Source organism: Peromyscus californicus, unplaced genomic scaffold (genome assembly GCF_007827085.1).
Source record: "Peromyscus californicus insignis strain IS unplaced genomic scaffold, ASM782708v3 Scaffold_3__1_contigs__length_106647218, whole genome shotgun sequence".
In the NCBI taxonomy this organism is placed as follows: domain Eukaryota; kingdom Metazoa; phylum Chordata; class Mammalia; order Rodentia; family Cricetidae; genus Peromyscus; species Peromyscus californicus.
This window is the reverse complement of record NW_026294551.1, coordinates 57,850,166-57,876,276: the sequence shown is the minus strand read 5'-3', so window position 1 is coordinate 57,876,276 and position 26,111 is coordinate 57,850,166. Positions and strand designations below refer to the sequence as shown.

Genomic DNA, 26,111 nt, shown 5'->3' with positions numbered 1-26,111 from the left:
ATCACAGGTGTAAGCCCCCACACCAGGCTTCCTATTCTCTTTGCTTGTCTAACACATACACACTGTCTATCAATTTAAAGGGAATATATCCTACTCCTACTTTCTCCCCAAATGATACAAGATCTGAAAACAGTGTTCCCTCCCCGACGTCTCCTGTTGTTACTGTCTGATGTTTTGAGTTTTACCAGGCTCTTACCCACCAAATCCATCATTCTTACACTGTTGCTTTTTTAACTTAATGCTTATATTTTGTTTACAATGAAAGACAGCAGAATAAGCCACTTAAATCACACCACTTTGGCATAAGGATTATTTTGAGGTGAGGGCAAATAAAAAAAGTCAAAAGTGGGATCTTTCTCCCCCTCCGCCCACCTAAATGCAAGAAATGGATTTACAAACATGCTCCTCCTCCCTTCTACCTGGAAGAGCAGAACTTAATCACCAGACACCTCCAGACCCCAAGACAGCGACAGGAACCCACGTTGCAATCTCTGCCAACTGGTCCTGCCTTTTGTTAGCTCCCCGTAGCTTTCCCTTCCCACAATCTGCCACCCAAGAAACTCCTCTCGTTTTGTCTTGTCATTGCTTCTCAAACTGTTACTCTTTTGTCAAGATGCCTCACAAGCCCACGTTCTACCACTGGGTTACTCATCACTGAACGACCCCATGTGCATGCCTTACACATGCTGGGAAGAAGTGTCTGCTCTCCTCCTGGGGAAGCTGTTAATCTTGTTTGCAGGGCTCTGGTCCAGGCACCAAGAAAGGCTAGAGGGAAAATATACCTTGTCCTCCCTTACAACACAGTAACCTCAAGTTCTTCCATGCTGTGCACACTTTACAACTTTCAGTCTATTCAATATATCAACTGCACCTTCATGTTGACTCCACAAGCACTAACTCTCTGCCTGAAAACCCTTTACTTCCCCTTTATTCTTAGAGAATGACTTCACTTAGCATAAAATTCCAGTTTTCTTGAATTCTCACTCGGTACCTGAACACATCCTCTCCCATCCCCTGGTATTTATTTGACTCACCAATGGTCTGCTATCAGTTTAACACCCTGTTAGAGGTGATCATCTTTTTCCTCTGGCTGACTTTAAACCACAAATACCCTTCTCTAGATCTTCTTCATTTTAGACATGTTTGTCTTCCCAGCTACAGCTGAAAAATCATCAACTCTAAACTTCCCTTCTCTACTTTCTTCTTTGGGAATCCCCTCGAGATAGATGGCGGGGGTGTGCAGTCCCCATTGCCTCACAGTGTGATGGCTCACAAGCTTTGGCTTGTATGGCATTGTGTTGTTTCCAAGTTCATCCGCTCTCCATTGGTATATAATCTCTACTTTAACTCAATTAAGTTTTTACTGACAGCATACTTTCAGTTTTAAAGAGTTCTGTTTGCTTTGTTTTATTCAATTCTGCCCATATGATTCAGTTTCCTTCATCAAGGACTTGGTCTTTGGTTCGTTATCGTTTAGTTTAGGAACGTTCCACTTTAGTTACTAGTTCCTACTGTCTTACATGTTGTCCCGTTATTCTTCCTCCTCACACGAGTGCTGAGCTGGCAGCTGAGAAAAGACATTCTGATGATTTCAGCTCCAAATCAGCTTGGCGTGTCCTGCTGGGAACCTCGTCAGTTCTGACACCTGATGGAGGTCACCATTTGCTCCACTTGAGCCTGGAGATCTCCCTGACCTTCGCCAAACTTAAGTCCCCTTGCCCACAGAGGCTTGCCTGACGTCACAGGCAACAGCACTTTGCCTGAGGGTTTTGATTTTCATGGTAACATCTTCTCCTTTCACACCTAGAACTCAGATGATGCTGTTCATGAGGAGTCTTAGTCCCTGAATTCCACACAGAGACGTACCTAGATTTTGTACACACACACAATGGCGTCACCTTACCCAAGAAGTGTATCATCTCCCAGGATCGCAGACCCCTCCATCAAGCACTGAGCCAGTGTCGTCAAAGGCAACTTTTTCTGGAAAGGAAATAAGTGCTGTACTGAAAACTTCTCATCCATGTCTTCTAAAAGGACAAAGTAAAATGCTTGAAGGGATGTTATATTAAAATAACTATGAAACATCTGACTTCAAAACATGTGTAATCCCAAAGTGCTCATATGTGTCAGACTTAAGAGATGAAAAAAAAATGTGGGAAATTAAAAGTAATCAATATGCTACTTTGGAAAATGAGTCTAACATCTACATTTTAAAGGTGTAGTGATAACAAGAAGGAAAAAACTAGACTATTTCATAATCATGTTCACAAAGGTTTGAGCAATGCATTCATTTTCCCCGAACACTATTTAGTTGAAAAGTCTACGCACCCTATTTTAGAAACAAGACAGTACATACTCTACAGAGAAGTGTTCACATACGATAGTGGTACACAAAAGGCCAGCAAGCTCATAAAAAGGCAACTCAGCTCATTAGTGACTAAGGAAACCCAATCAGTCATCCAAACAAGGAGCTGTCACTCACACACACCCACATGGATGGCTCTATTCAACATTCATTTAAATAGAAAATAAACATTGGTTTAGCATTTGAAGGGCATTCTCATATTTTTGGTTGTGAGCCTAGCCTTTAACTGCTGAGCCATTTCTCCAGCCCTAGAAGCGCACTCTTATTGGAAATTTAAAACGGTCCTTCACAGTTGCAAAGATCAGTACTAGTTTAAAGGCTCGCCAAAGCTACCATTCCACTCCGGGGTACATGCCCCTAAAGGTGCAAACAAGTATCTGAACAAGTACAGTCCATCAGTGTGAATAGCAGCCTCCGTATAGCAACCGGAAGATGGAAACAATTTAAGCATCTATGGCATAAGAGAATGCTGTCTATCCCTGTGAAGGGACATCACTCAGTCTTCACCAGACGCCATGATGGTGCCCGGTTTCTTGTGCACCCTTCTATTCAAATTCTAAGCATGCCTTACCTTGCTCTTGCACATGTGTGTTCACTTTTACCATATTCCTCTAAACATTAGCATATGCTATGGTTAACTGTAAAATGTTCCCCACAGGTTCATGCTTGTGAACAGTTGGTCCCAGCTGGTGGTGATGTTCTGGGAGACTGTGGAACCTTTTCATCATGGGATGGTGGATGTAACGGCGGTCATAGTCCACCAGGGATACATATTTGATAGTTAGAGGTCAGCCCCAGTTCCAGCCCGAGCTCTCTGCATCCTGATCCTCTGACATGTGAGCAAGTCACAGCATAAGCTGCCAGCCACGGATTCTCCCATGATGGACCAATGTCCCCTGAAATCACGAGCCAAAACAATCCCCTTCCCTCAGGTAGTGTCTGTCAGACACTTTGTCACAGAGACCAGGCTGGTAAGCAAGGCATCATCCTTCACCCCGATCTCGCCTTCCTGCTTACATCATAGTGTCTTTCGTATCATTTACTATTATTTCATCTAGAGCTGACTCCTTGGCTTTTAATAACTAGGTGAACCACTGAGTGAATAACGATGTATTTACACAAGTCCTTTACTGATGGTTTAACTGTCCTTCCAGGATAGAGATGGAGGTGAATCTCAGGGCTTGGATTCCAAGGTCAGAAAGACAAGAGGGGGACAGTAATAAAAACAACTGATGTTTTTACTCATGTATATGTTCTAGGAATCAAGAAATCAGAAATAAGCCATCGAGGCAAGGAAAGAAGTAAACGAGGTGATGCCTTCCTGTCAAGGGGGGTGGGGAAGCACATCCTCAAGGTGGCAGGTGGGATGGATGCTAGGGGGCTGTAACCCCAGTAGACTACAGTTCACTTCTATTTCTAAGGCAATTCCCTGAGGCAAGGGTAGACCCTCCACATAAACAGGTTCTGCAGCCACCTCATACCTACCAACCATCCATCATCCAGGTCTTAGCTGCTTCCTCTCACCCTCTGCCCACCCCCACTTCATACATACGGACCCCCAGCTGCTAAACTTGTTTCCCTCTATCACCAAGGATCCACACTGGTCCTGATCCTTGGTGAGCGAATGCATTCTGCAGCAGACTTCAAGCCAGCCAGTGGTTTTCAGGCACCAAGACAAGCTATTAAAGTGAACTTGTCCCTAGCTCTGGAGTTCAGGTAAAAACTTAAGAATAAGACAAGAAAAGACAGAATGTCCCCAGGTTTAGATGTATCAATCTGTCATGTCTGAAATGACTGTTCTTTCTAAAATTACCCTGGGCTTAAGAGGCAGGGTTTATAAGATGACTCAGGTACACCGTCTCCTCCTTATATACTCTGTTCCCCACATGTATCTGTATTAGTATTCTCCCATGTTACTAGGAAAACTGCTTCCCACTATCCTCCAATTCTCTGTCCTACAAAGCAGCTTGTGTGATTTAATCCCCTAAAGGCCAAGGCGTCTTGCTCAGACCACAGTAGCATTAAGCACACTACAGTCATTTACAAGTACTACCTCATTAAACTCACAAACAACTCCACAGAGTAAGCAATCATTGCTACCATCACTTTCCAAACGAAGGAGCGAAGGCTCATGAAGTCATTCACTCACTCAAGGTCAGGCAGAATGAAGAAACTGCTTCACTTCGCCGGAGACTCCAGGCTTGACCTCAGAGCCCTCTCACTAAATTGCCTGTTGTTTTAAATTGGTGGGCTAGTGTGTCAGGCAGATCCTGTGCCTCAAATACTCCTGGACTGTCTGTTCCTGACATTGGTCTATTTTTATCTCCGCCTACCATGTGGCAGGCCCTGTTTTAGGCACTGAGAACACAGCTGGTGGAGACCAGACCCCTGTTCCCATGGAGCTTGGTTATCAGTGACAGAGACCAGTGATCAGAGTGCTTCAGGCACTCATAACGCACCGTGAAGGAAATCAGGCAGGCTGATGGGCTGCGGGAGAGGAAGAAGCCCGTGCCCTGGGTAACTGGTTGGGGTCTCTTTGATGACAAGATGGAGTCTGAGAAGAGCAAAGAGTAAAAGTCACTGGCCTGAAATGCTGGGAAAGAATAGCACACAGAGGCCGGAGCGAGTTCAAAGGCAGCTGTCAGAAATACCTCAGTGCAGCTGGAGAAGGATGATCGCGAGATGGGAGCGAGAACTGAGCTCAGAAAAATGGACAGAAGCCTCGTTAAGGAGTCCAGACTCTGCTCCACAGTGGATGGGAGCCCTTTGGTGGGACTCAGCAGGGACAGTGGCCTCATCCGACGCTCACGTTAACTACCTGCTTGGGAGGTGGTAGAAGATAAAATATGAAGAGAGAAGAGAGTGATGGGAACTATCATCAAATGACAACCCCAGGGGACCAAAGTAGTGCACGCCAAAGTGAAGCAGAAATTCACAGAGCCAGCAGGGCTTCTGGGAAGCCTGGCTGAGGGTCCTGGAAAGAGAAGAATAAAGAATACCATCTGGGATCGAGGCTGAGCCAGTGGGTAGATCTTTGCTAGACCCTCCTACAAGGGCTTCCAAAACTGCAGGTCCTGAGTTCCTAACTCAAAGGCCATTAGTCTTTCTCCTCACATTTCCCTCTGGGTGATCTCAGCTTTAAGAGTAAGTGGCCACTCAGGTCCCTCATTTCTGGCGCTCCTTTATCCATTCAAAGCAGAGTCAGAATACCCCGCTAGCAATATCTTTTAGGTATGCCGGCCTTTCCAGTTCCCATGTTCTCTGTAGTCTCACCTAGGTCATGCCTATATATGTGTCTATTGGGCTTCCCTTCTACCACACCCACTGTGGTGAGCAAATGGGATGCCACAAAACATTTAAGGATAAGGTCCAAAATCTAGGTCCAAGTCTTAGCTTCGACCTGTCAGGAGTAACCAAAACCCCTGCAACCCCGCTTATGCTACCTCCCTCTTCTTTCTCTGAAGTTTACTTGCTCCCAACCCACTTTTGTTTCTGAGGGATATCTCACTCCTCCCTGGCCCTGCATCCTTCTGGTCTGACAATCTTGTGTGTGTCCATCACAAGCCCACTTCCCACCATGGAATTCCTAGTGATGTGCTCTGTAGCTCCATGTAATCGATGCCCATCCTAGAACCTGCTTGCCTCTAACCTGGACGTTCCAGGACAGAGGTCTGGCTGAACGTGCTTCTAACACATATACTACCCTATATGATAGACATGGGCTTTCTGATATTTGCCCCTTTTTTCCTAATATTTGTTAAACAAAGGGGAGAACATACAACATTAACTTATTGTATGTGACTGTCTCATAAGATAGGTAGAGCTCAGAACCCTATCAACTATCAACTAACAAGCTACTGGCCTGGACTAAAGAATGCAAAATGGAAACATGATACACATCCTTGCCCCTCTGCATCCTTCACTGGGAATCCAGAACAGCTCAGCAACCATGAATGATGATGCTCTTCTCACCACCAAAGCAGCAGAAACTGCCCATCCTCATGGACAAGAAGGCATAGCTTTCAGGACCAATTGTTAAAGGAGACGAGAAACAACATTAAAGGCCTGATTTGTAGTTTTTTTGTTTTTGTTTTTTTACTCTTTACTCTTTGGGGGGCCCTCCACCCAGCTTTAAATAATCATATGGAGACTTATTACTACTTATGAATACCCAGCCTTAGCCAGGCTTATTTCTAGCTAACTTTTCTTAAATTATCTCATCTTCCTTTTTGCCTCTGGGCTTTTATATTTCTCTATTTTATATACCTTTCTTCACTTCTTACTCTGTGTGCAGCTGGGTGGCTGGCCCCTGGTGTCCTCTCTCCTTCTTTTCTGATTTTTCTTTTTTTTTCTCCTTCTATTGATTCTCTCTGCATGCCAGCCCCACCTAGTTCTCTCATACCTCAAGGGCTCTAGGAATTAGCCAGTGTCTGCTAACTGGACAGCAATGGAAGAATTCCCAACCTAGCTAAAACTTCACACATTAGGTAATTCTGACTTAGCCCAGGAAAGTGTTAGTGTGGCTTCACTGCCAACCTCCAAGGCTGGTTTCAAGCCTCTGGTGGTAACGTTGAAATTAAACTCTTTCATTTTGTTTTGTTTGTCAACAGGGTCTCCCATAGCCCGGCCAGATCTCAAGCTCACTATGGAGCTAAGGCTAACCTGGAACTCATGATTCTTCTTCTACCTCCAGAGTGTGGGGGTTACAGGTGTGTGTAACCACGTTTAGCTCTCTCAAATGAGACTCTTGACGGAAAAACATACTACACTTGGAATCAGCTATACTGCAGCAAAAGAGAAGATGTGGGTCAAAGGTCACCTGAGCTCCAGGTTCCTATCTGGAACAGCAACCCAAGTACCACATTAGACCACTGTTGGTCAAAGGAGTTCATATCCAAAGGCATTTTGCAAGCTCTCTTTAGGACTACTTAGGGCAACCCTACTGAAATTCCTGACACATGTATGATTATGTCCATAGATATTTTTCCAAAGCTAAGGAGGGAATTGTGCACAAGGGATTCCTATTGAAAATAGTTTGAGCATCCCAAATCTGAAATCCCCAAACCCCAAAGTGCTCCAAAGTCTGAAACATTCTGAGCATTGACCAGAAGCCATCAATGAAAATTCTACACCTGGCCACATGTGACAGTTTGCAGTGGAAACAGAGATGCATCAAAATATTAAATAGTATCATCTTCACGTTATGTGCAACAGATAACATGAAACAAATGAATTTCATGTTTAGATTTATGTCTGAGTCCCAGGATACCTCACTGTGGGCTCACAGATATTCCAAAATTCCAAATAATTGAAATCCCAAATGCTAAGCGTTTGGGACAAGAGAGAAAGTGGGGGCTAGAGCAACTGGGCTGGTGTTGGCATTTGTGCAGGAGACAGAAGAAAGCCTGGGGCACATTCATTCATCTCAGGGCACATTCATTCATTCTGTGAATCTCTATATCCAAGGCTAGCATAAGCAGGGGCTCAGGGAGACCACTGCAAACAGAACCCAGCAGAACTCCAAGTGGAAAACTAATCCAACAGACACAAAACCCAGATGCAAATTCAAGGCAGGAGGAAAGGGAAGAGGCCATCTGTCTTCGTGACTGCTCCTACTGCTGTGATAAACTACTCTGACAAATGAAGCTTAAGGGAGAAAGGGTTTATTTTGGCCCTCAGTTTCAGGCCATTTATAGTCCATCACTGCAGGAGAGTCAACATCAGAAGCTTGCAGGAGCTGGTCACATAGCATCCACAGGCAGGGATAAGCAGCAATGAACGCTGTTGCCGCACTTGCAGCCCATGAGCTCACCCAGGGGATGGTGCCTCCCATGGTGGGCAGGTCTTCCCACCTAGGTGGAATTAAGATAATCCCCACAAGCATGCCCAGGTCCATCTCCCAGATCATTCTAGATGTTGTCAAGTTGACAATTAATACTAATTAATAGCATCCTAGATTGTAAAATACCCATGATAAGACCAACATAGCTCAGTCAGTAAGCACTTGCCTTACAAACACAAGGTCCTGAGTTCAATTCCCAGAACTTTTTTTTTTTTTTCAAATAAAAGCCAGGTGTGGTAGTGCACGCTTAGAATCCCAGTGCTGGGGAGGCAGAGACAGGCAAGTCCTTAGGGCTCCATGGCCAGTCAGCCTAGCCATGTTTGGTAAGTTTCAAACCAGTGAAAGACTCAGAGAGAGAGAGAGAGAGAGAGAGAGAGAGAGAGAGAGAGAGAGAGAGGGGAGGGAGGGAGGGAGGGAGGGAGAGAGAAGAGAAGAGAAGAGAAGAGAAGAGAAGAGAAGAGAAGAGAAGAGAAGAGAAGAGAGAGAAAAGAAAGAATTGCTGAACGGTTTCTAAGGAATAATACCTAAGGTACACATACACCACCCCCAATGTGAACTCCCCCAAACACACACACACACACACACACACACACACACACACACACACACACACACTTCTAAAACTATCTTTTGCTCTTTTGTGGAACTGAAGGAGGTAGAGATAAAGAGGAAAGACAAAGAAGACTGCTTACACCACTTACTGCTGAGTACTAGAACATTCACAATGCTTGTTGTTACTGAAATCAGTTCAAAAGAAAGACATCAAAGTAGCTTTACCTAGCAGGCCATTCTCTGTCATCTCATTACAGTGGAAACAACTTCCAAGGGTCTTTTCTAGGTCCCTGGAAACCTCAGAACACCCGGTACACAGTTTTCTGTGGACTATCAATACTACTATTATAATCTATGATAGAGCTGAATCAATGAAAAGTGTCCATGGAAGGTAACACTTCCTCAGAGGTAGGACCTGAAGCACTTAAGCATGGTCCTGACATCCTGGGGTTCCTGTCCCAGGAAAGGGGCTTCCCCATGGTTGGGGAGGGTGATGCCTCAGGCAGAGATAAAGAGCAAAACCTCCATCACAGCAGAAAAAAAGCATCAAGGCTTAATTGGTTGACTTGCAGACACCTGGGTAGCCTCAGCAAGTGACTGTCCTGGGGGTGGGATGCTGGGTGCCAGGACACAGATTTTAAGCTGCCTGGGCTCAGAGTGGACACTTACTGAGCGCTTGTCGGCCTCTGCTCCTTGCTGGCCCTGCAGACACGCGGTGAGCTTCTTGTGTGTGCTGTGGGACACTTGTTTCACCAGTTCCAGGCGCTTCTCCACCTGCACAGGCAGTGGTGTGGAAGGCACAGTGAGACAGAGGTCAGGAGTGCACCACAGTGACCTGTTACCATAGAGGCAAGGACTTCTGGGCAGAAAATGCCCAGTGCTGGAGAGCTGGAAGGGGGTGACCACAGCCTGGGGGCTCCCCTGGTAACTCTTTGAATCTTTCCCCCAAGAATCTTTTATATAAGTCAGTATTTTAGGGAGATCAGCTCCAGGGTACCTTCAAATACCAAGCCCGACACATGCTTAAATAAACGTATTTGCATATGACCCACATACATCCCCTGGCGTATCTGAAATCGACTCTGGGTTACTCATTGTGTTTCATACAATGTGAACCCCGTGACAACAGCTATAACACTGCCTTACTTAGGGAATGGCAGGGAGGAAAGTCTGCACATGCTCAGTATAGCAGCATTTCACCCAAGTGCTTTTAATATGTGCTTGGTTAAAACCATGGACGCGGGCTTGCCCCTCTGGGGAGCCAAAATGGAAAGCACAGTCAGGAACAACAGAGCTTCACCCCCTAGCAGTTTGTATGGGAGCAGCAGAGGTGTGGAAACTAAACACAGAATGGCTACATTTCAGAGGCAAACATTGTTGGGGTCTAGCAGGCAAGGTAAGTGGCAACCCACCTGGAGAAGGTCTTCGCTCAGAACCTCAGTCTTTTCTGCCCTAGAGGGAAAACGGAGAAAATGGTCAGCAAATACGTGCATACATTTAAACATACACACATCCATATACAAACGTTAGTACATATACACATTTACATATACACGTGTTTATACATACATACATACCTATCTACATACTTAGGTAAGAACACAGTCTAATGACAAATTCCACTGTTCTCTAACAGCAACTCCAAAGAAGCAGACAAGAAGAGTAGAAACTCTTAATAGGAGAGGCTAAAGACAATTCTAGAATCTTCCAGAAACACTAACTAGCATGCCAGCAAAGCACAATGTTCAAGGTGTGCTCTGGAGTGTCCCGCCACAGATTTGGACCTGCATTGAGGACGACAACGGGACTTCTATTTTTTTCTTGAGAAGACTCCCACACCCATGCACCCAGTCTTGCCTATAAGAGCAAACAAAAATAGCAGGATCCAAAGGTGTGATTTATAAACAGCAAACACAAAGCCAGTACCAAATCCTAGCAATGAGTGTAGAGACTCTTGCCATGGCTTGACTATTAAGTGTTAGGTTCCTAGTTGCGGCTGACATGATCCATGCAGAAAATGACATGAAAACGAGATGCCTCCCCTTCAAAAAGTCAGCAAGTCAGGCATGGTGGCACTTGCCTTTAACCCCAGCACTCAGGAGACAGAAGCAAGTGGATCTCTGAGTTTGACGCCAGCCTGATCTACACAGAGTTCTAGGCCAGCCAAGGCTACAAGTGAGACCTTGCCCAAACAAACAAATAAACACATAAAACCAACCAAATAAATAAATAATAAACAAACAAACCCATAAAACTAAATACCAAACAAACAAAACCTCAGGAAGACTGCATTAAGTAAGATAAATATACAAAAATAAACTCTCTCCACATACTATTAACAGACCCTTGAAAATATTCTTAGCAATGGTTTCAAAAGATTAAGTTCTTAGGTGTCAGTCTATCAAAATATATAAAGAGCCTGTATGCTAGATGTGGTGATTTGAAGAATGTCCCCCATAAGCCCAGATATTTAAATACTTGATTGCCATTGGTGGTACTGTGTGGGTAGGTTTAGGGGTTGTGCCCTTGCCAGAAGAAGCATGTCCCTGGAGGTAGGCTTTGAGAGTTTAAAGAAGGCTTGTGACATTTTACTCTCCATGATTCACACTTGCAGTTGAAAATGTGAACCCTTCTCCTACCACCATGTCTTCATTCCATCACCACGGACTCTAACCCTCTGGAACCATAAGCCCAAATAAAACTTTCTATGCATTGTCTTGGTCACGGTTTTTATCACAGCAACAGAAATATAACTAATATACCAGGGAACTACAGAGTGGTTATGAAAGAATTCACAGAATATCTAAATTAAGTGGGGAGACAGAATGTCTGTGAACTAGAGAACTCAACAGAGTGAAGTTCTTTCCTAATCTGACCACAGAGCTGCAGCAGAACTGACTATAGAGATACACAGACCAACTCCAACATGGACAATAACATGCAGAAAAAGGCAAAGAACTAAAGCATCTCTAGGAAGAAAAATTAAGTTATGGCACTCCCATGATTGGATTTTAAAGTAAATCATCAGGAGGATGGCACTGGCAAAAGGATGGAATGTACCAGACAGAAATAGATCCAGACTCATGACCGAGTCATCTTGAAAAAGGAACAAAGACTATCCGAGGAGAAGAAAGACTCTAGCAAACAGTCATGGAACACAATATGCAAAGGCGTGAATCCTGACCCTGTACCCTCTATCCAAATTAATCACAGATAGACCACAGGTTTCAATAGAACATAAGAATATGGAATTTTCAAGCACAGGAAGAAATATCTGTAACCTTCATTAGAGCCCTGGGTTCTAAGTGATAACATTAAAACATTCTGCATAAAAGAAAAAGAACTGATACATTACACTTCTAGCAAAATGAAAAGCTTTTGCTCTATGAAAATCCTATTAAGAGATAAAAGAAAACCCATGGAGAGAAAATGTTTGCACATCACATGATAAAGGAATGATATGGAAATTATATACCGAATTGTGCAAATTAGTAATAAGAAAAAAATCTACTAAAATAAGCACAGAGTCAGGGCTATAGTTCAATGGTATAGCATTGGCCTGACATGCACATAGCCTTGGGCTCTACCTCTGCTACTGAAAAAAAAAAAAAAAAGAGACAAAAATAATGAACAGAATATTACCAAGGAAGACATACAGACAGCAGACAGACAGACACCACACACACACACACACACACACACACACACACACACACACACACACACAAAACTAAAGAATCTGACATTGAAAAGCTCATGAGCTGCTGGGGGATGGGAAGGATGGAAGTTTAAGCCAGCGAAGAATCACTGGCAGCTTCTTATAAACTAAACATACACTTGCCACATGACCTCGCCGTGTTGCTTCAGAGCAACGAACTTCACATATCCTGTACACATAAACACACCTATGAACACTCATGATCTGGGAACAATCTTTATGTTCTCCAGCAGGTGAATGGGCTCTGGAACATTTCTAATGAAGAATGCTACCCAGCCATAGGGGTAGAATGTTGACACATGCCATCACTCAGCCCAAGGTCAAAGCATATGCTCTATGCTCAAAGAACAATCACAAAGGGTTATACAGAAAATGTCTCTCCAAATGTTCACAAACTATGTTAATAATAGTAGGAAAAGAATCAAAGTAAGCATCAGTTGATTCCTATATTAGTTACTGCTATAATATCCCGACTACATGACAAGGAAGGCATGGAGCCAGGAGTGTGAGGCAGCTGCTCATGGCATCTGTAGTCAGACAGGAGATGGGAGCCTGTAAGACCTGAAGGGCTCTCCCTAGTAAGCCGTTTCCTTCAGCCAGTCCCACCTCCTAAAAGTTCCGCACCCTTCCAAAAACAGCACCACTAAGTTGAGGAACAAGTATTCAGATACATGAGTTGGTGGGGGATACTTCACATTTAAATCATAATCCCCAAACTAGAAAAGGGCAGTACAGAGAAAAATATGGATTTTTATCTCAGCAATGATGCTGTAACATAAACTGGCACATTGTGAACTAATTTGATTAGCTGCTAGAATGCACACATGGCCCCTAACCTCCGAAATCTCTCAGTGTAATTAATCATAGCACTTAATTAAACGTCAAAACCAAGACAATCTCATAAATGAGAAATGTTTAATATAGTCTAATGCATGTTCATGAAAAATACAAAAAGAAAAATCCTTGGTTTTTAAAAAGTAGCTATATGTCTCATGATGGGAATATGTTAAAAATATTATTGTGTAGTTGAGAGACAGATTCCTTTATATAATGGTGCACAATGAAAACAGAAGATTAATATGTTTCTTTCTTTGTTTGTTTTGAGACACACTCTCCATGTGGCTGAGGAGGATGACCTTGAGTTCTGATGCTCCTGTTTTACTTTTACTAGGATTATAGGCGTGCCTGCTCTTAAAATAGATTTTTAAATTTGAAATGGAAAAAAATCTAAACAGACATATTTTGAAGTTAAACTGATCTTAAAGTAAATTCAAAACACCATAAAGAAATGATTATATAATCCATCTGGAAAAGGTAGGTTAGATATAAAATCAATACAATGAAACTAATGTAATTAGGAAATTCTCAGAAAACCCAATTTTAAAATTCATTTAATGCAGCAAAGAAATTAAGCCTAAAAGATAACCAATGCATTCATGGAAAAACACCAGAAATAAGGCAAAGGTTTAAATAAACAGTACCCGTGGGTTAGCTCTGTAAACCTATCAGCTTGACCAAAAATCTTAATGAGGGGGAAGATGAAAATAGAATACATGTGATTACTGGGAATGGAAAGGTTTAAAGGGAATGGTGTGAAGAGGATGAAAGAGAAAAGGAAGGAGGAGGAGACTGGGGATAGAAAGGATTCAAGGGAATGGAGGCAAGGAATGGGGGGGGTGGTAACCAAAACTAAGTATTTTTGGAAAGCTATATGAAAGTCCACTACTTTGTACGCTAATTAAAATACATGAGCATGGGTGGATCATGCTGTTTCCAAAAGCTATGGTTTACTAAACAAAAATTCTACTGCCAAATCCTGAGAGCTGTTGGTCAAGAAGGCTGTGGTGGTTTGAATGAGAATGGCCCTATAGGCTCCTATGCTTAAATACTTGCTTCCCCGGGTAGTGGAACTGTTTGGGAAGGATTAGAAAGTGTGGTCTGGCCTTGGTAGAGAAGGTGTGGCACTAGGGGTCAGCTTTCAGGTTTCAAAAGCCCACACCAGGCCCAGTCTTGTTCTCTCTGCCTATTGCCTGCAGATCAGGATGTAAAGCCCTCCACTACTGCTCCAGCACCATGCCTGTCTGCTTCCTGCCATGATGATCTTGGATTAACCCCCCAAATTGTAAGCAAAGCTCCAGCTAAATGCTTTCTTTTATAAGAGTTGCCTTAATCAAGGTGTCAGTTCAGCAACAAAACAGTAACTAAAACCGAGACTCCAGGAGCCTCCTAAACAATACAGGCTATTGCAGTTTCTCTTGATTGCATGACATAAAGAGATGGCAACACTGCATTTCTAAAGACATCACACACCTCACCTTGTGAGACACAAAAAGTCAAATTGGAACTGACCTGGAAAATTTCTCCCTGGTAGCTAGCTTTCATGGCCAAAATAAGCTATGTAGGCTACTTCAGGATAAAAGTCATCAATGGTCTTACCCAGCAGTGGACCTTACATGCTGCAATAATGATGTGGTATAACAGTGGCATCAATGTTCTGGAAGGTGTGACAGCTCTAATAATCCTGGTTGTCAACTTGACTGGATCTGGAATTAGCTGACACACCGGCTACTGGATACTCTTGTAAGGGCCTTTGTTGATCATGTTATTTAAAGTGGGAAGACCCACCCCAAACATGGATAGCATCTTTTGAGGGAAGGCCCAATAAAAGAACATGGAAGAAGGCAATTTGCTCTTTGCCTGTTTGCCCTCACTCTCACTAGCAACTTCATCCATCTCAACACTGTACTATTCCTTTGATGGTTTCAGAAGCAGCTTCTTCAGGCTGCTGATGTAGATGGAAGACCAGCAGCTCTCCGGGAATTTTCCAGGTCTTCAGCACCAGATTGGGAATGCTGACACATCTGGCCTCATGGAATGGACCTGATTCTTGGCCTTTCCAGAGAGAGACAGCCATAGTTGAATATCCCAGACCACATCTTGTAAGCCAGTCTATATGTTCATTCTCTCAGCTGTTCCTAGGATCCTTACTAATGCAGGAAGTAACACCTCTTCCTGGTTAGATTTAAGGCCCGCTGCACAGAAGAGAAGTCATACCTGGTGCCATAAACCTGACTTTTTGAAGCCCAAGGCTGGCTTGGTGACTGATCCTAGGGGTAGGGTAACCCTTCCACTGTTGTGTTGCTAAATGGACGTGCTGTTAAACTGCTTTCTAAATATTTTTATTTATACCCATAGCTTAGTGCTGCTCTCAACCTCGGACAGAGTAGCTCCTTGTTTCAGTGGGAAGTGATTATTGTAGAGACTTACCACTGTTCAAGTACTGAGAATAAGTGACTGCTGGCTGCCAGACCCCAAGGGAAAGATCTGTATCCCCACCCGCTCACGCTGACTTCTGGACATGACATGGCCACTACACTCATGAACTCGTGGCAACCATGGCGACTCGCAGAAGATGCACATCAACATTCCCACCTGACTCAGGGAGACCCACACACAACCACCCAAACCTAGCTGAGCAGGCAGTTAATGGTTTCTTGTACAAGGGGGTCCTTTTCTTCAGGGTATGGCCATGGGTAAGTCGCTCGCCATCTAATAAACTGTACAACCATTCACATGAAAGCAACCCTAACCAAACTCAATGTGGCATAAGGGGTAAAGGAGAGATGGGGGTGGGAGGGGTTCCAGAGTAGATAGGAGGGTAAGAAAGGTGAATGGAGGGTTAATATAATCAAAATGCATTATAAATATGTAGGAAATTTTCAAGGAATTTTTTTTTTATTTAAAAAATAAAATCTCTTAAGGAGGGGCCCAAGAAGATGGCTCTGTGGGTAAGAACACTTACTACACAGGCGTGAGGACCTGAGTTCAGATCCCAGCAACTGTAATAAAAAGCTGCCATGGCTGCATACTCATGTAACCCTAGTGCTGTGAGGAACTGAAATAGGGGGATCACTGCCTCTTGCAGGGCACCAGGATAGCTATAGGTTCAGTGACTTTGTCTCCAAGGAATAAAGAAGAGCATGACAGAGCAGGAAACCCCACACCCACCACTGCACAGGTGCACACACATGTGAATACACCACACTCATACATATACACATAAAATATTTTTTTACTCTTAATGAGGATTTCTAAAAATAATTTCACAGATCTCCATGATTTACCTTTTGGACCCTGTTTCCAGCAGGTACCTCATACTTTCATCACCAATTCTGCACAGCCTCAATGAGACATGCCTAAGAACTTGGTGTCCTGGGCCCACACTCTCAAGTTCCTCCAGGTAGGGACCCTAGACTTATGTTGCCAACTCCACTCAGCCTCATAACACACCTCTACCCACATCCCAGGTAAGGATCCTAGATTTACATGGCCAACTCCACCCACCAATGCAACCCACCCTCCAGGACCCCATTTCCAGATAAAGTCCCCAAGTGCCCAACTCTACCCATACCCACTGTCTATACTCCATCCTGACTCCAGGTAGAAACCCTAGACACATACGATCAATTCCTTAGCCCTGTAGTCCAACCTCCATACCCCTCCACATGAGGACCCTAGATTTGGATCACACATTTCACCCATCCCTGCAGCAGCCCTCCAGGACCCCCTCTACAGGTAGGAACCTGAGACTCACACTGAACTCTATCCATGCCTTCAGATAATCCTCCAAACCCTATGTCCAGGTAGGGACACTAGACTCCTGCTATCAATTCCACCTATTCTATCCCCACAGATCCTTGAAAGCCAAATGCCCTAAACTTGCCTTCCAGCCCTCCTGGGACTCCCCTCACCAGGTAGGGACTTGAGTCACATTACAACTCCACCCATCTCCACTACATGCCCTCTGACATCCCCTTTCTAGTTAAGGCCATAGACTCACACAACTAACTCCACTAGCCCCTACAGACTAAATGAGAACTAAGTGTCTGTGGTGGCTTGAAAGAAAATGCCCCCCCAAGGGAATGGCACTATTAGGAGGTGTGACTATAATGGAGTAGGTGTGACCTTGTTGGAAGAAGCATGTCACTGTGGAGGTGGGCTCTGAGATCTCGTCTATGCTCAAGCCATGCCCAGTAAGACAGTTCACTTCCTGTTGCCTGCAAGTCAAGATGTAGGAGACTCAACTACTTCTCCAGCACCATATCTGCCTGCATGCCACCATGCCACGCCATGATGATAATGGACTAAACCTCTGAAAATGTAAGCCACCCTAATTAAATGTTTTCCTTTATAAGAGTTGTCATGGTCATGGTGTCTCTTCACAGCAATAGAAACCCTAAATAAGAAAGTGCCCATCACCTGGTGACCTTTCCTCTCCACATAGGGACCTCAGACATGTGCCACCAGCTCCATCCATACCTTCCACTTGACTGAGGCCATTATATCCCATGCTCACTGGCAGGCCCAACATTCCCATCCTAAGATTCTAGTTGCCATTCCAGCCACACCTGCTGTCTAAAGTAAAATCCAGAGCACTCCCCGAGACTCTCAGAGACTGCCTGTGAGAATATTCTGACTCTTTAGAGGCTCTGGTCCTCAGATCAGAAATGTCACTGAGCCTTACTCTGATACCCTATATTTAAATGTCAACCCTGAATTGCCCTAAGATTGAACCCTAAGCCCTATGATCTTAGTGTTACATACACCTGTCTATAGCCTGACAAGTAAGAATAACCAGGAAACAGGGATCCAAACTCAAACACTGGGAGACAAAACCTTCATGCAAAGAAACACTGCCAACAAACCTAACTCTGGATTTCAAGGCGCCATTGCAAAAACACAAACACCATAATGACAAAGAAATGGGCTTCCACCAAAAGTGAGTACTCCCTGAGAAAAGCAACTTAGATGATGATTTCAAAATAGCAGTCATTAATATGTTCAAGGAATTCAAGAAGGATAGGAATAAATGCTGAAATGAATACCAGGAAAACAGAGTTGAAGCGGGTGGCGGTGGCACACTCCTTTAATACCACCACTCAGGGGGCAGAGCAGGTGGATCTCTGTGAGTTCAAGGCCAGCCTGGTCTATAGAGTGAGTTCCAAGAGAGTTTGAGCTTTTACACAGAAGAAACCCTGTCTCAAAAAACCAAAACAAAACCAAAGGAACCCCTAAAACAAACAAACAAACCCCAAACAGTTGAAAGAAATAATAAAAAACAATTCAATATATATAAACAGAATTTAGCAAAAAGATAGGATTTCTAAAGAAACCCCAAACCCCAAAATTAAATAAAACATGAAATGAAGAATTCAGGAGTAAAAAACAAACAAAGACTCAGAGGAAAAGTATCAGCAATAGATTGAACCAAGTAGAGGAGAGAATAGCAGGTCTTAAAGACAAGGCAGAGAAAAAAGGTCATTTCATCAAAGAAATGTTAAATAAAAACAAACAGACACACACACACACACACACACACACACACACACACACACACACACACACACACGCGCGGAGAAAAAGAGGAGCGGGAGGTGGGGGACATACAGTAATTCTAGGACATTATAAAAAGACCAAAACTGAATAGTAGGTATAGAGAAAGAGGAAACCTTGGATTGATAGAAGAACGAATCTGTAATCTAAGGAAATAGATGTTGGTTGCTATTCCAGAAGTGTATAGCACACCAAGTAGGACCAAAAAAGAAACTTTCCATGTCATGTAACAGTCAAAATACTAAATGTACAGAACAAACAATACTGGCCGCTACAAGAGAAAAAGATCAAGTCACATGTAAATGCAGGCCCGTCAGAATCACAGACAATCTTTCAACAAGGACTATGAAAGCCAGGGTCATCTGGAAAACAATATACTATAAACAGAGCAACTCGCAACTTAAATGACATAATAACTCAAATGACTTCACAGACAACTACATGACATTCTACTCAAACACTGGAGGACACACATTCTTCTCAGCAGCTGATGGGAATTCCTCCCAAACTGATCACGTAAGTATTAGGAAGCAAAGCAAGCCTCAACAAATAAAAGTGAAATCACATCCTGTATGATACCACGGATGAGTCAGCTGGATTTCAATAGCAACAGAGAACATAGAAAGTGCATAAGCTCATGGAGACTAGGTTAGCCTTTTGCTGTGTTCCAGAATTTAGTTTACAAGTATTTTTTTTTTTGAGAATTTTGCAGCTCTGTTCATCAGAGATATTGATTGATCAGATTGATGTGGGCACTGACCACTGGACCACAAGATACCGCCTGGGAAGGGACTCACTCTGATTGGATGGCAGATGCACTGTCATCTAAGATCAGCAAAGGAGGGGAGGGGAGGAAAGGAGTTGTTTAATAAGTAGTGTGTTACTTACTCCCATGTGACTAATGCCATGGGCCAAGCAATGGTCAAACTGGCAGCTCTGCAGACACCGAGTATGCCCTGAGGAAGTGACCTGACTTTCACAGCTGCTTGCTGCTAGGGAAAAATTCTGGTTCCCAAAGTCCTTAGCACAGCCACAGAATTTAAAACAGCTTGGGCTGGACTTTTTAAATTTTTTTAATCATCAGTCTCAGTTATGCCTAGACCATTATTCTTTAATCATGTCCAAGTCCAGAGTAGTAGCAGTTCCCTTGGCTGCCAGCAGAGGGCCTGTTGTGATTGGCCTGAACATACCACAAAGGGGTATTCTGATTAGCAAACATCCTTCTTTAGGCAATGAAAGCAGGCTGTTGCCCCTGCTCAGCTGGCCCCTGGCGCTGCAGCATTAGGACCAATCACAGGATATGCTAAGATGTCTTTTCTTCCCCAGTTTTGGCCTCCATCTTTAGGCGAAGGCTGAGCTGGGGGCACAGAGAACGAAGCTGTGGCATCATTGAACCACGATTGTGGTAGATGTGGAAGCAAGCACTGCAGCATTATCAAGGAGACACAGCTAGAGGCTTCTGGAGAGTGGCTGGATCCCAAAGGCCAGGAGCTAGAAGGCCAGCCATGGCAGGGAATGCCAACCTTTGGTGCTAAGAGCTCTGGGCTCTGCAGTCAGCACACTGAGCACTAGAGGGACACTACATTCAGAAGCAAAGGATCACAGGAGATACCCAGGACCTGTGCTGGCACAGCTTCACCTTGCCCACCCACAGTCCCTGCCCAGGCCGAGCAGCATGGCCAGGGCCAGCTTGCTGGTGGCGACAGCAGTTACCTACGGTAATGACTCTAGCTAGCATCAGGCTGACAAGTGTAAAGCATGAGGACCACCAAGCCCTGGAGCTGTGCAGCTAGGGCAGTGTGGTCAGCACTCCCCTTTACCAGAGACCCTTTGCTCAAGTCTGTTCCTAGAAGCTGGGGTGGAGAAGCTAATTTGAAGGTCAGATGGGGTTTTAAGAATTGTGGAGCACGCCTGAGTGCTTGAGGAAAAGGCTCATGGGAATTGGAAGAGATGAAAGTGGCCAGGTAGCCAAGGGGAGTGCTGCTGTGCCCCAGGCTCCAGTGAACAACAGGAGGCACTGGCCTCTGCAGAGGCCCAGCACCAGGCTATGAAGCCAGGTCTCAGCCTCAACTTCCTACATGCTACCCAGCCCAAGCCCTCTCCACCATGTGAAAGAGATGAGTCACTGTGGTGACAGGCACTGTACAGGTGACACTGGGTACATGTCATGACTTTGTGATTTTTTTCTTTGAATTTGACACTCGACAGACTAAAATCAAAACAGGGACAGTTGGCGCCACCCACAGAAAGCTTGACTGTCACAGTGTCACACATATTTAGGAGTGGCTGGTCACACCGATTACCCAAAAAGTTTCCATGAAAGAACAGCTCCCCAAGGCACCATGGAGGGAAAAGGTTCTGTCGAGAAATGAGTTAGGGAAAGGCTGGATACAGAGTTACCTATTTAACAGAGTGGTACTGAATCATCCAAGGTACTGAGAAGTCCTGCCATACCTACCATGGTTGAATCTTAGCTATTCTGCATTACAGAATGAACTGGAAGCCTGCTACACACCGAGATAGTGGCTAACATTTACATGGCATCATTGGCTTGTTCTTATGGACAGCGTCTTGCTGTGTAACCAGGCTGACCTTGAACTTAAGATCCTCCAGCCTCAGCCTCCCAAGTACTAGAATTACAGGCACATTCCACCACACCCAGTTCTAACTGACTTAAGGCTGTAAGAATGAACCTATGGATGATGTATAAAAGACATAATCATGACTATTCCAGGATTGAATGAATAGCAACCATCTGTTTTTATAAAATGTATAAAAAAAAATTTAAAAAAGGAGAGAAGGAGAAAGGGAAGGGGGAAAAATGAGGACAGAGGAGAGCAGGAAGGAAACAACTGAACAAAGAAAGAGGTAGTGAGAACAAGGGACTGAATGGAAGGTCTCCCAGTCATCATGCCTCACTAAATACTGTCAAGAGAAATTGGGCCATCCTGGGCAGGTTTAAACAGGATTTAAAAAAAATCACACATTGTTAAGCAATGAGTGTGAAAGGATCTATGGGTGGTATAAGAGAATCGCTGGTAGGAAACAAACTGTGTTAAAGTGTGTGTGTGTGTGTGTGTGTGTGTGTGTGTGTGTGTGTGTGTGTGTGTGTGTGTGTGTGTGTGTGACATGGGTTTGTGCAAGCCAGCAGCAGGATAAGCATGTCATTTGAGGTATGGAGAGGAACTAAATCCAATGGGAAGGCCTGGGGACAAAGGTCTATTTATTTAAAGACCCTAAAGTGGACAGCTTAAATGCATGAACTTCTATTTTAGTTAAGTGGTAAGATTCAGCATCATTTATCTCACACATAAAGCTGTGAAAAACATTTTAATACGGAAGGTGGCACACCAGCATATATATATATATATATATATATATATATATATATATATATATATATATATATATATATATATGAAAAGGTAGAGGGGCTGGAGAGATGGCTCAGCAATTAAGACCACTTGCTGCTCTCTCAGAAGATCAGGGTCTGGTTCCTGGGCTGGCTGGTTTTATGCCAACTTGATACAAGCAAAAGTCATCTGAGAGGAGGGAACCTCAATTAAGAAAATGCCTCCATAAGATTAGGCTACAAGCAATCCTGTATGATATTTTCTTAATTAGTGGTTGATGTGGGAGCGCCCAGCCCATTGTGGGTTTTATAAGAAAGCAGGCTGAGCAAGCCATGAGGAGCAAGTTGGTAAGTAGCATCCCTCCATGGCCTCTGCATCAGCTCCTGCCTCCTTGAGTTTCTGCCCAGACTTCCTTTGATAATGAACCATAATGTGGAAGTATAAGCTGAATAAACCCTTTCCTCCCCAAGTTGCTTTGGTCATGCTGTTTCATCACAGCAATAGTAACCCTAACTAAGACACACTTCCCAGCACCCACATGATGGCTCACAACCATCTGTAACTTCAGTTCCAACGGAGCTGGTACCTTCTGCTCTCTGCAGATAGTAGACATGCTAGCGGTCCATATACAGACCAGCAGGCAAACCATTCAAATACAGAAAATAGAAATAAATAAATCTCTTTTTAAAAAGAGGCGCACATATGCATACGCAGAAAAGGCAGATTGAGGTATGCGTCCACAGTCACCGCCAGGCCTCTGCTGCTTTACAATTCCCGATGCCTCCACAATGAACAGTGTGTGTATTGTACCATGACTGGCAGGGGTGGCCAGGAGCCAGGAACAAGAGCAGGTCCCACGGTTACAGAGTGTCAATCCCAAGGTAAAGCAAACAGTGGCCCGATAGGTGGAGGAACGGGAGTGCAAGGAAGAGAATGTACCCAACAGTACCCGCGCACATGAGGAACAGCAAAGATGGCCACTGCCAAGGCGGGGGAGGGGGGTGTCACAGTTAAACAAACAAGCAGGCAGAAAAATAATGCAAAAAGAAAAGCTTACACACTGAGTGTGATAAGTTAATAAACAAACCAACTTACAAACAACACACCTTCACATCACTAGTGTTAACCAAAGGGCTAAAGTTATAAAATGAAACTGTAAAGTACTGTAGCTTTTCCCCCAAAACAACCTAGTCCTGAAATGAGAATTTGCATGCAGTTGTCTAAAATATCTGAACATTTACTTTAAATCTCTAATCTAGATCCTACCAGCGCCTCATTGTTCTCTGAGAGCTTCAGACAGCAGGAACCCTTCTTGGAGGTGTTTTCTAGTCCTGGATTAATATCTCCTTCACAGAGGGAAGATGTCTAAGCCTCAAATACCCTGACATTTGCTATACTAAATTATTAGGTACATATTTCTTCCATCCTCCAAATAAGCATGTTCTCTTTTTTTTTTTTTTTTTAAATGTGGAGCTGAGGTTGAAGCCAGGGCCTTGTTTATACACAGCAAGCACACACTTCACCACTAAGCTCCATCACTAGCCTTTTATTATTTTCTCATGTATGCATATATTTGTGTGTAGCATCGGCATGTACACAGGTGTTGGGGATGCTGTGAATGTGTTGCTCTGACTGATTGATAAATAAAACACTGATTGGCCAGTAGCCAGGCAGGAAGTAAAGTGTAGGCAGGGTAAAAAGAGAGGAGGATTCTGGGAGGTGGAAGGCTGAGGTAGGGAGACGCTGCCAGCCGCCACGAGGAGAAGCATGATGTAAGATACCGGTAAATCACGAGCCACGTGGCAAGGTATAGATTTATAGAAATGGGTTAATTTAAGATATAAGAACAGATAGCAAGCAGCCTGCCATGACCATACAGTTTATAAGTAATATAAGTCTCTGTGTGTTTACTCAGGGGATGCAAGTGGGAGAGATTTGTCCTGATTGCTGACAGGCCAGGACACAAGAAAACTTCAGCTACACACAGGTCTGTGCACATGTGTGCGCATTTGTGTATTTGTACATGTGTATATGGGTGTGTGTGTACATGTGTGCATGCATGTAGAAGGCAAAGGTCAACACCGGATGTGCTCGCCTATTGCTCTCCCCTTTATTTTTTGAGATAGTATCTCTCGCTGATTCTACAACTCCTGATGGCCAGTAAGCCCCAGAGACCCTCCAGCATGTCTGTCTAGCACTGGGATTATAGGCATGTGTTGCTTTTCCTTTTCCACATGTGTGCTGAGAACGCAAACTTAGGTCTTCATGTTCACATGGCCTTCTCCCAGCCCTCACGTGGGTCTACAATGTCTCTCAGACTGTTGATGCTCTCTCAGTTCACAATACTGTGAGGAGAGGGTTGGGAAGAAAGTTCTTTCTCTCCGATGGCTGTGCACACACTGTTGATATTACCTAACTGCTGTCACTCAGGGTTAAGCCATATCCCACAACTTAACTGTACCCCAGAATACAATCGTATTAGGAGGGAGGATCTTTAAAGGGGTGATGAAGAGCGAGGTTAGGGTGCAGCTTGATCCACTAAGACTGGAGTCCCTACCCGAAGAGGAGACAGGGACAGACAGGCACAGAGGAAGACCACATCGGAGCCTGAGAAGACACCATCCACAAGCTGGGCCATAGAGGGAACAGCCTAGCTGACATCTTGACCTTGGGTTCCCAGCCCAGGAAATGAGAGAAAAATCATATGTGGTTCTATAAACTGTGACTATGGAGCCAGAGACTCACTGCAGGATCAAGGACCAGCTAGGGTAGCCCATCTAGGAGCATCTTGGTGCTCTTTCTCAAAACTGCTACCTCAGTGGTCTGAGGGTTTAGGGCTGTATGGTCTGAACATGGCTATCACCACCACAGAGCCACAGAATGGAGTTCAAAATGCACCATTCCTGGCCACGTTATTCCTCGGCTCAAGGTCTCATGGTGAAAACCACAGTGCCATCCCAGCTAGTAACTGCCAGGGTACATCAGCATCTTCCATAATTCCTGAAGAACAGTACTCTGGGTGGGGCTGAGGCACCTCTGTCATGTGTGAGGATGGACTCAATGACTTGCCAAGGTCTTTTTCTGGCCATTGCTCTGGGCACAGCTGTAAAAATAAACTTATTTGGTTAAGGCCAATGGAAAGAGGCTCATGAATACAGGTCTTCAGGATATAACTCTGTGACACAGAAGGCAACAAATAGCCAGTGCATATTTGTGTGACTTACAGATTTTCTCTGGGAAAGCCTGCCCTGGGATCCTGCAAACAGGAATGTGGAAAGAATTTAGTCAAGGGAGATTAACGCCACAGCCCAGACGTGAGCTTCCTGTGCCCTTGACATTTTGATCAGAGACCAACATAGCATCATTCATTCCTCAAGGCCCATGGGGCCTGGATCCAGGGAGGCTCTCCACATCGTGCAGACACACAAGGCCCTCACAGAAAATAGTGTAGTGTCTGCACAGAACATCCACACAACCTTGTGTGCCTGCTTCATTACTGCTCGACTGCTTAGGATCTGCCACACAACTGCTGTGCTATTGCTTACGGAATAGCAACCAAACAGGAAAACAAGCACCACCCTGAGCGGGCTGAGGCGATATGGGATATTTGTCAAGTTTCTGATCAGTGCTGGTTGAATCTGCTGACGTAGAGGATGGGACGGGCTGCCATTTGCTAAGAGGATGCAGTTCCTCATTACCTACATGAGACAGAAGGGTTCGTGGCCAGAGAGAATATGCTGCTGGTACTCAAAAGCTTTTCTTTTACTGTCCTCTCCTCTCTGCCAGCCCTCCTCAGAGCCTGTGATGTCTTACTGTGACCTGTCACATCGCCTCATGGATGAGCAGTGAACACTGATGACCCCTCCCCTCCCTATCAGTAAATCTATC

General features: G+C 44.3%; 1 protein-coding gene across 5 annotated transcripts in view; it reads right to left on the bottom strand.

Annotated features, from left to right (window-relative positions):
• The window catches only part of Arhgap44 (Rho GTPase activating protein 44), a 174,120-nt gene that overhangs the window by 71,312 nt on the left and 76,697 nt on the right, over positions 1 to 26,111 (bottom strand). For all 5 annotated transcript variants that reach the window (XM_052756922.1, XM_052756924.1, XM_052756925.1 and 2 more), the window contains exons 2-4: positions 10,172 to 10,211; positions 9,429 to 9,533; positions 1,904 to 1,980 (exon numbers count right to left, since the gene is read on the bottom strand). In XM_052756922.1, coding sequence (XP_052612882.1) covers positions 1,904 to 1,980; positions 9,429 to 9,533; positions 10,172 to 10,211 — 222 coding nt within the window. The remainder of the gene's footprint in view (positions 1 to 1,903; positions 1,981 to 9,428; positions 9,534 to 10,171; positions 10,212 to 26,111) is intronic.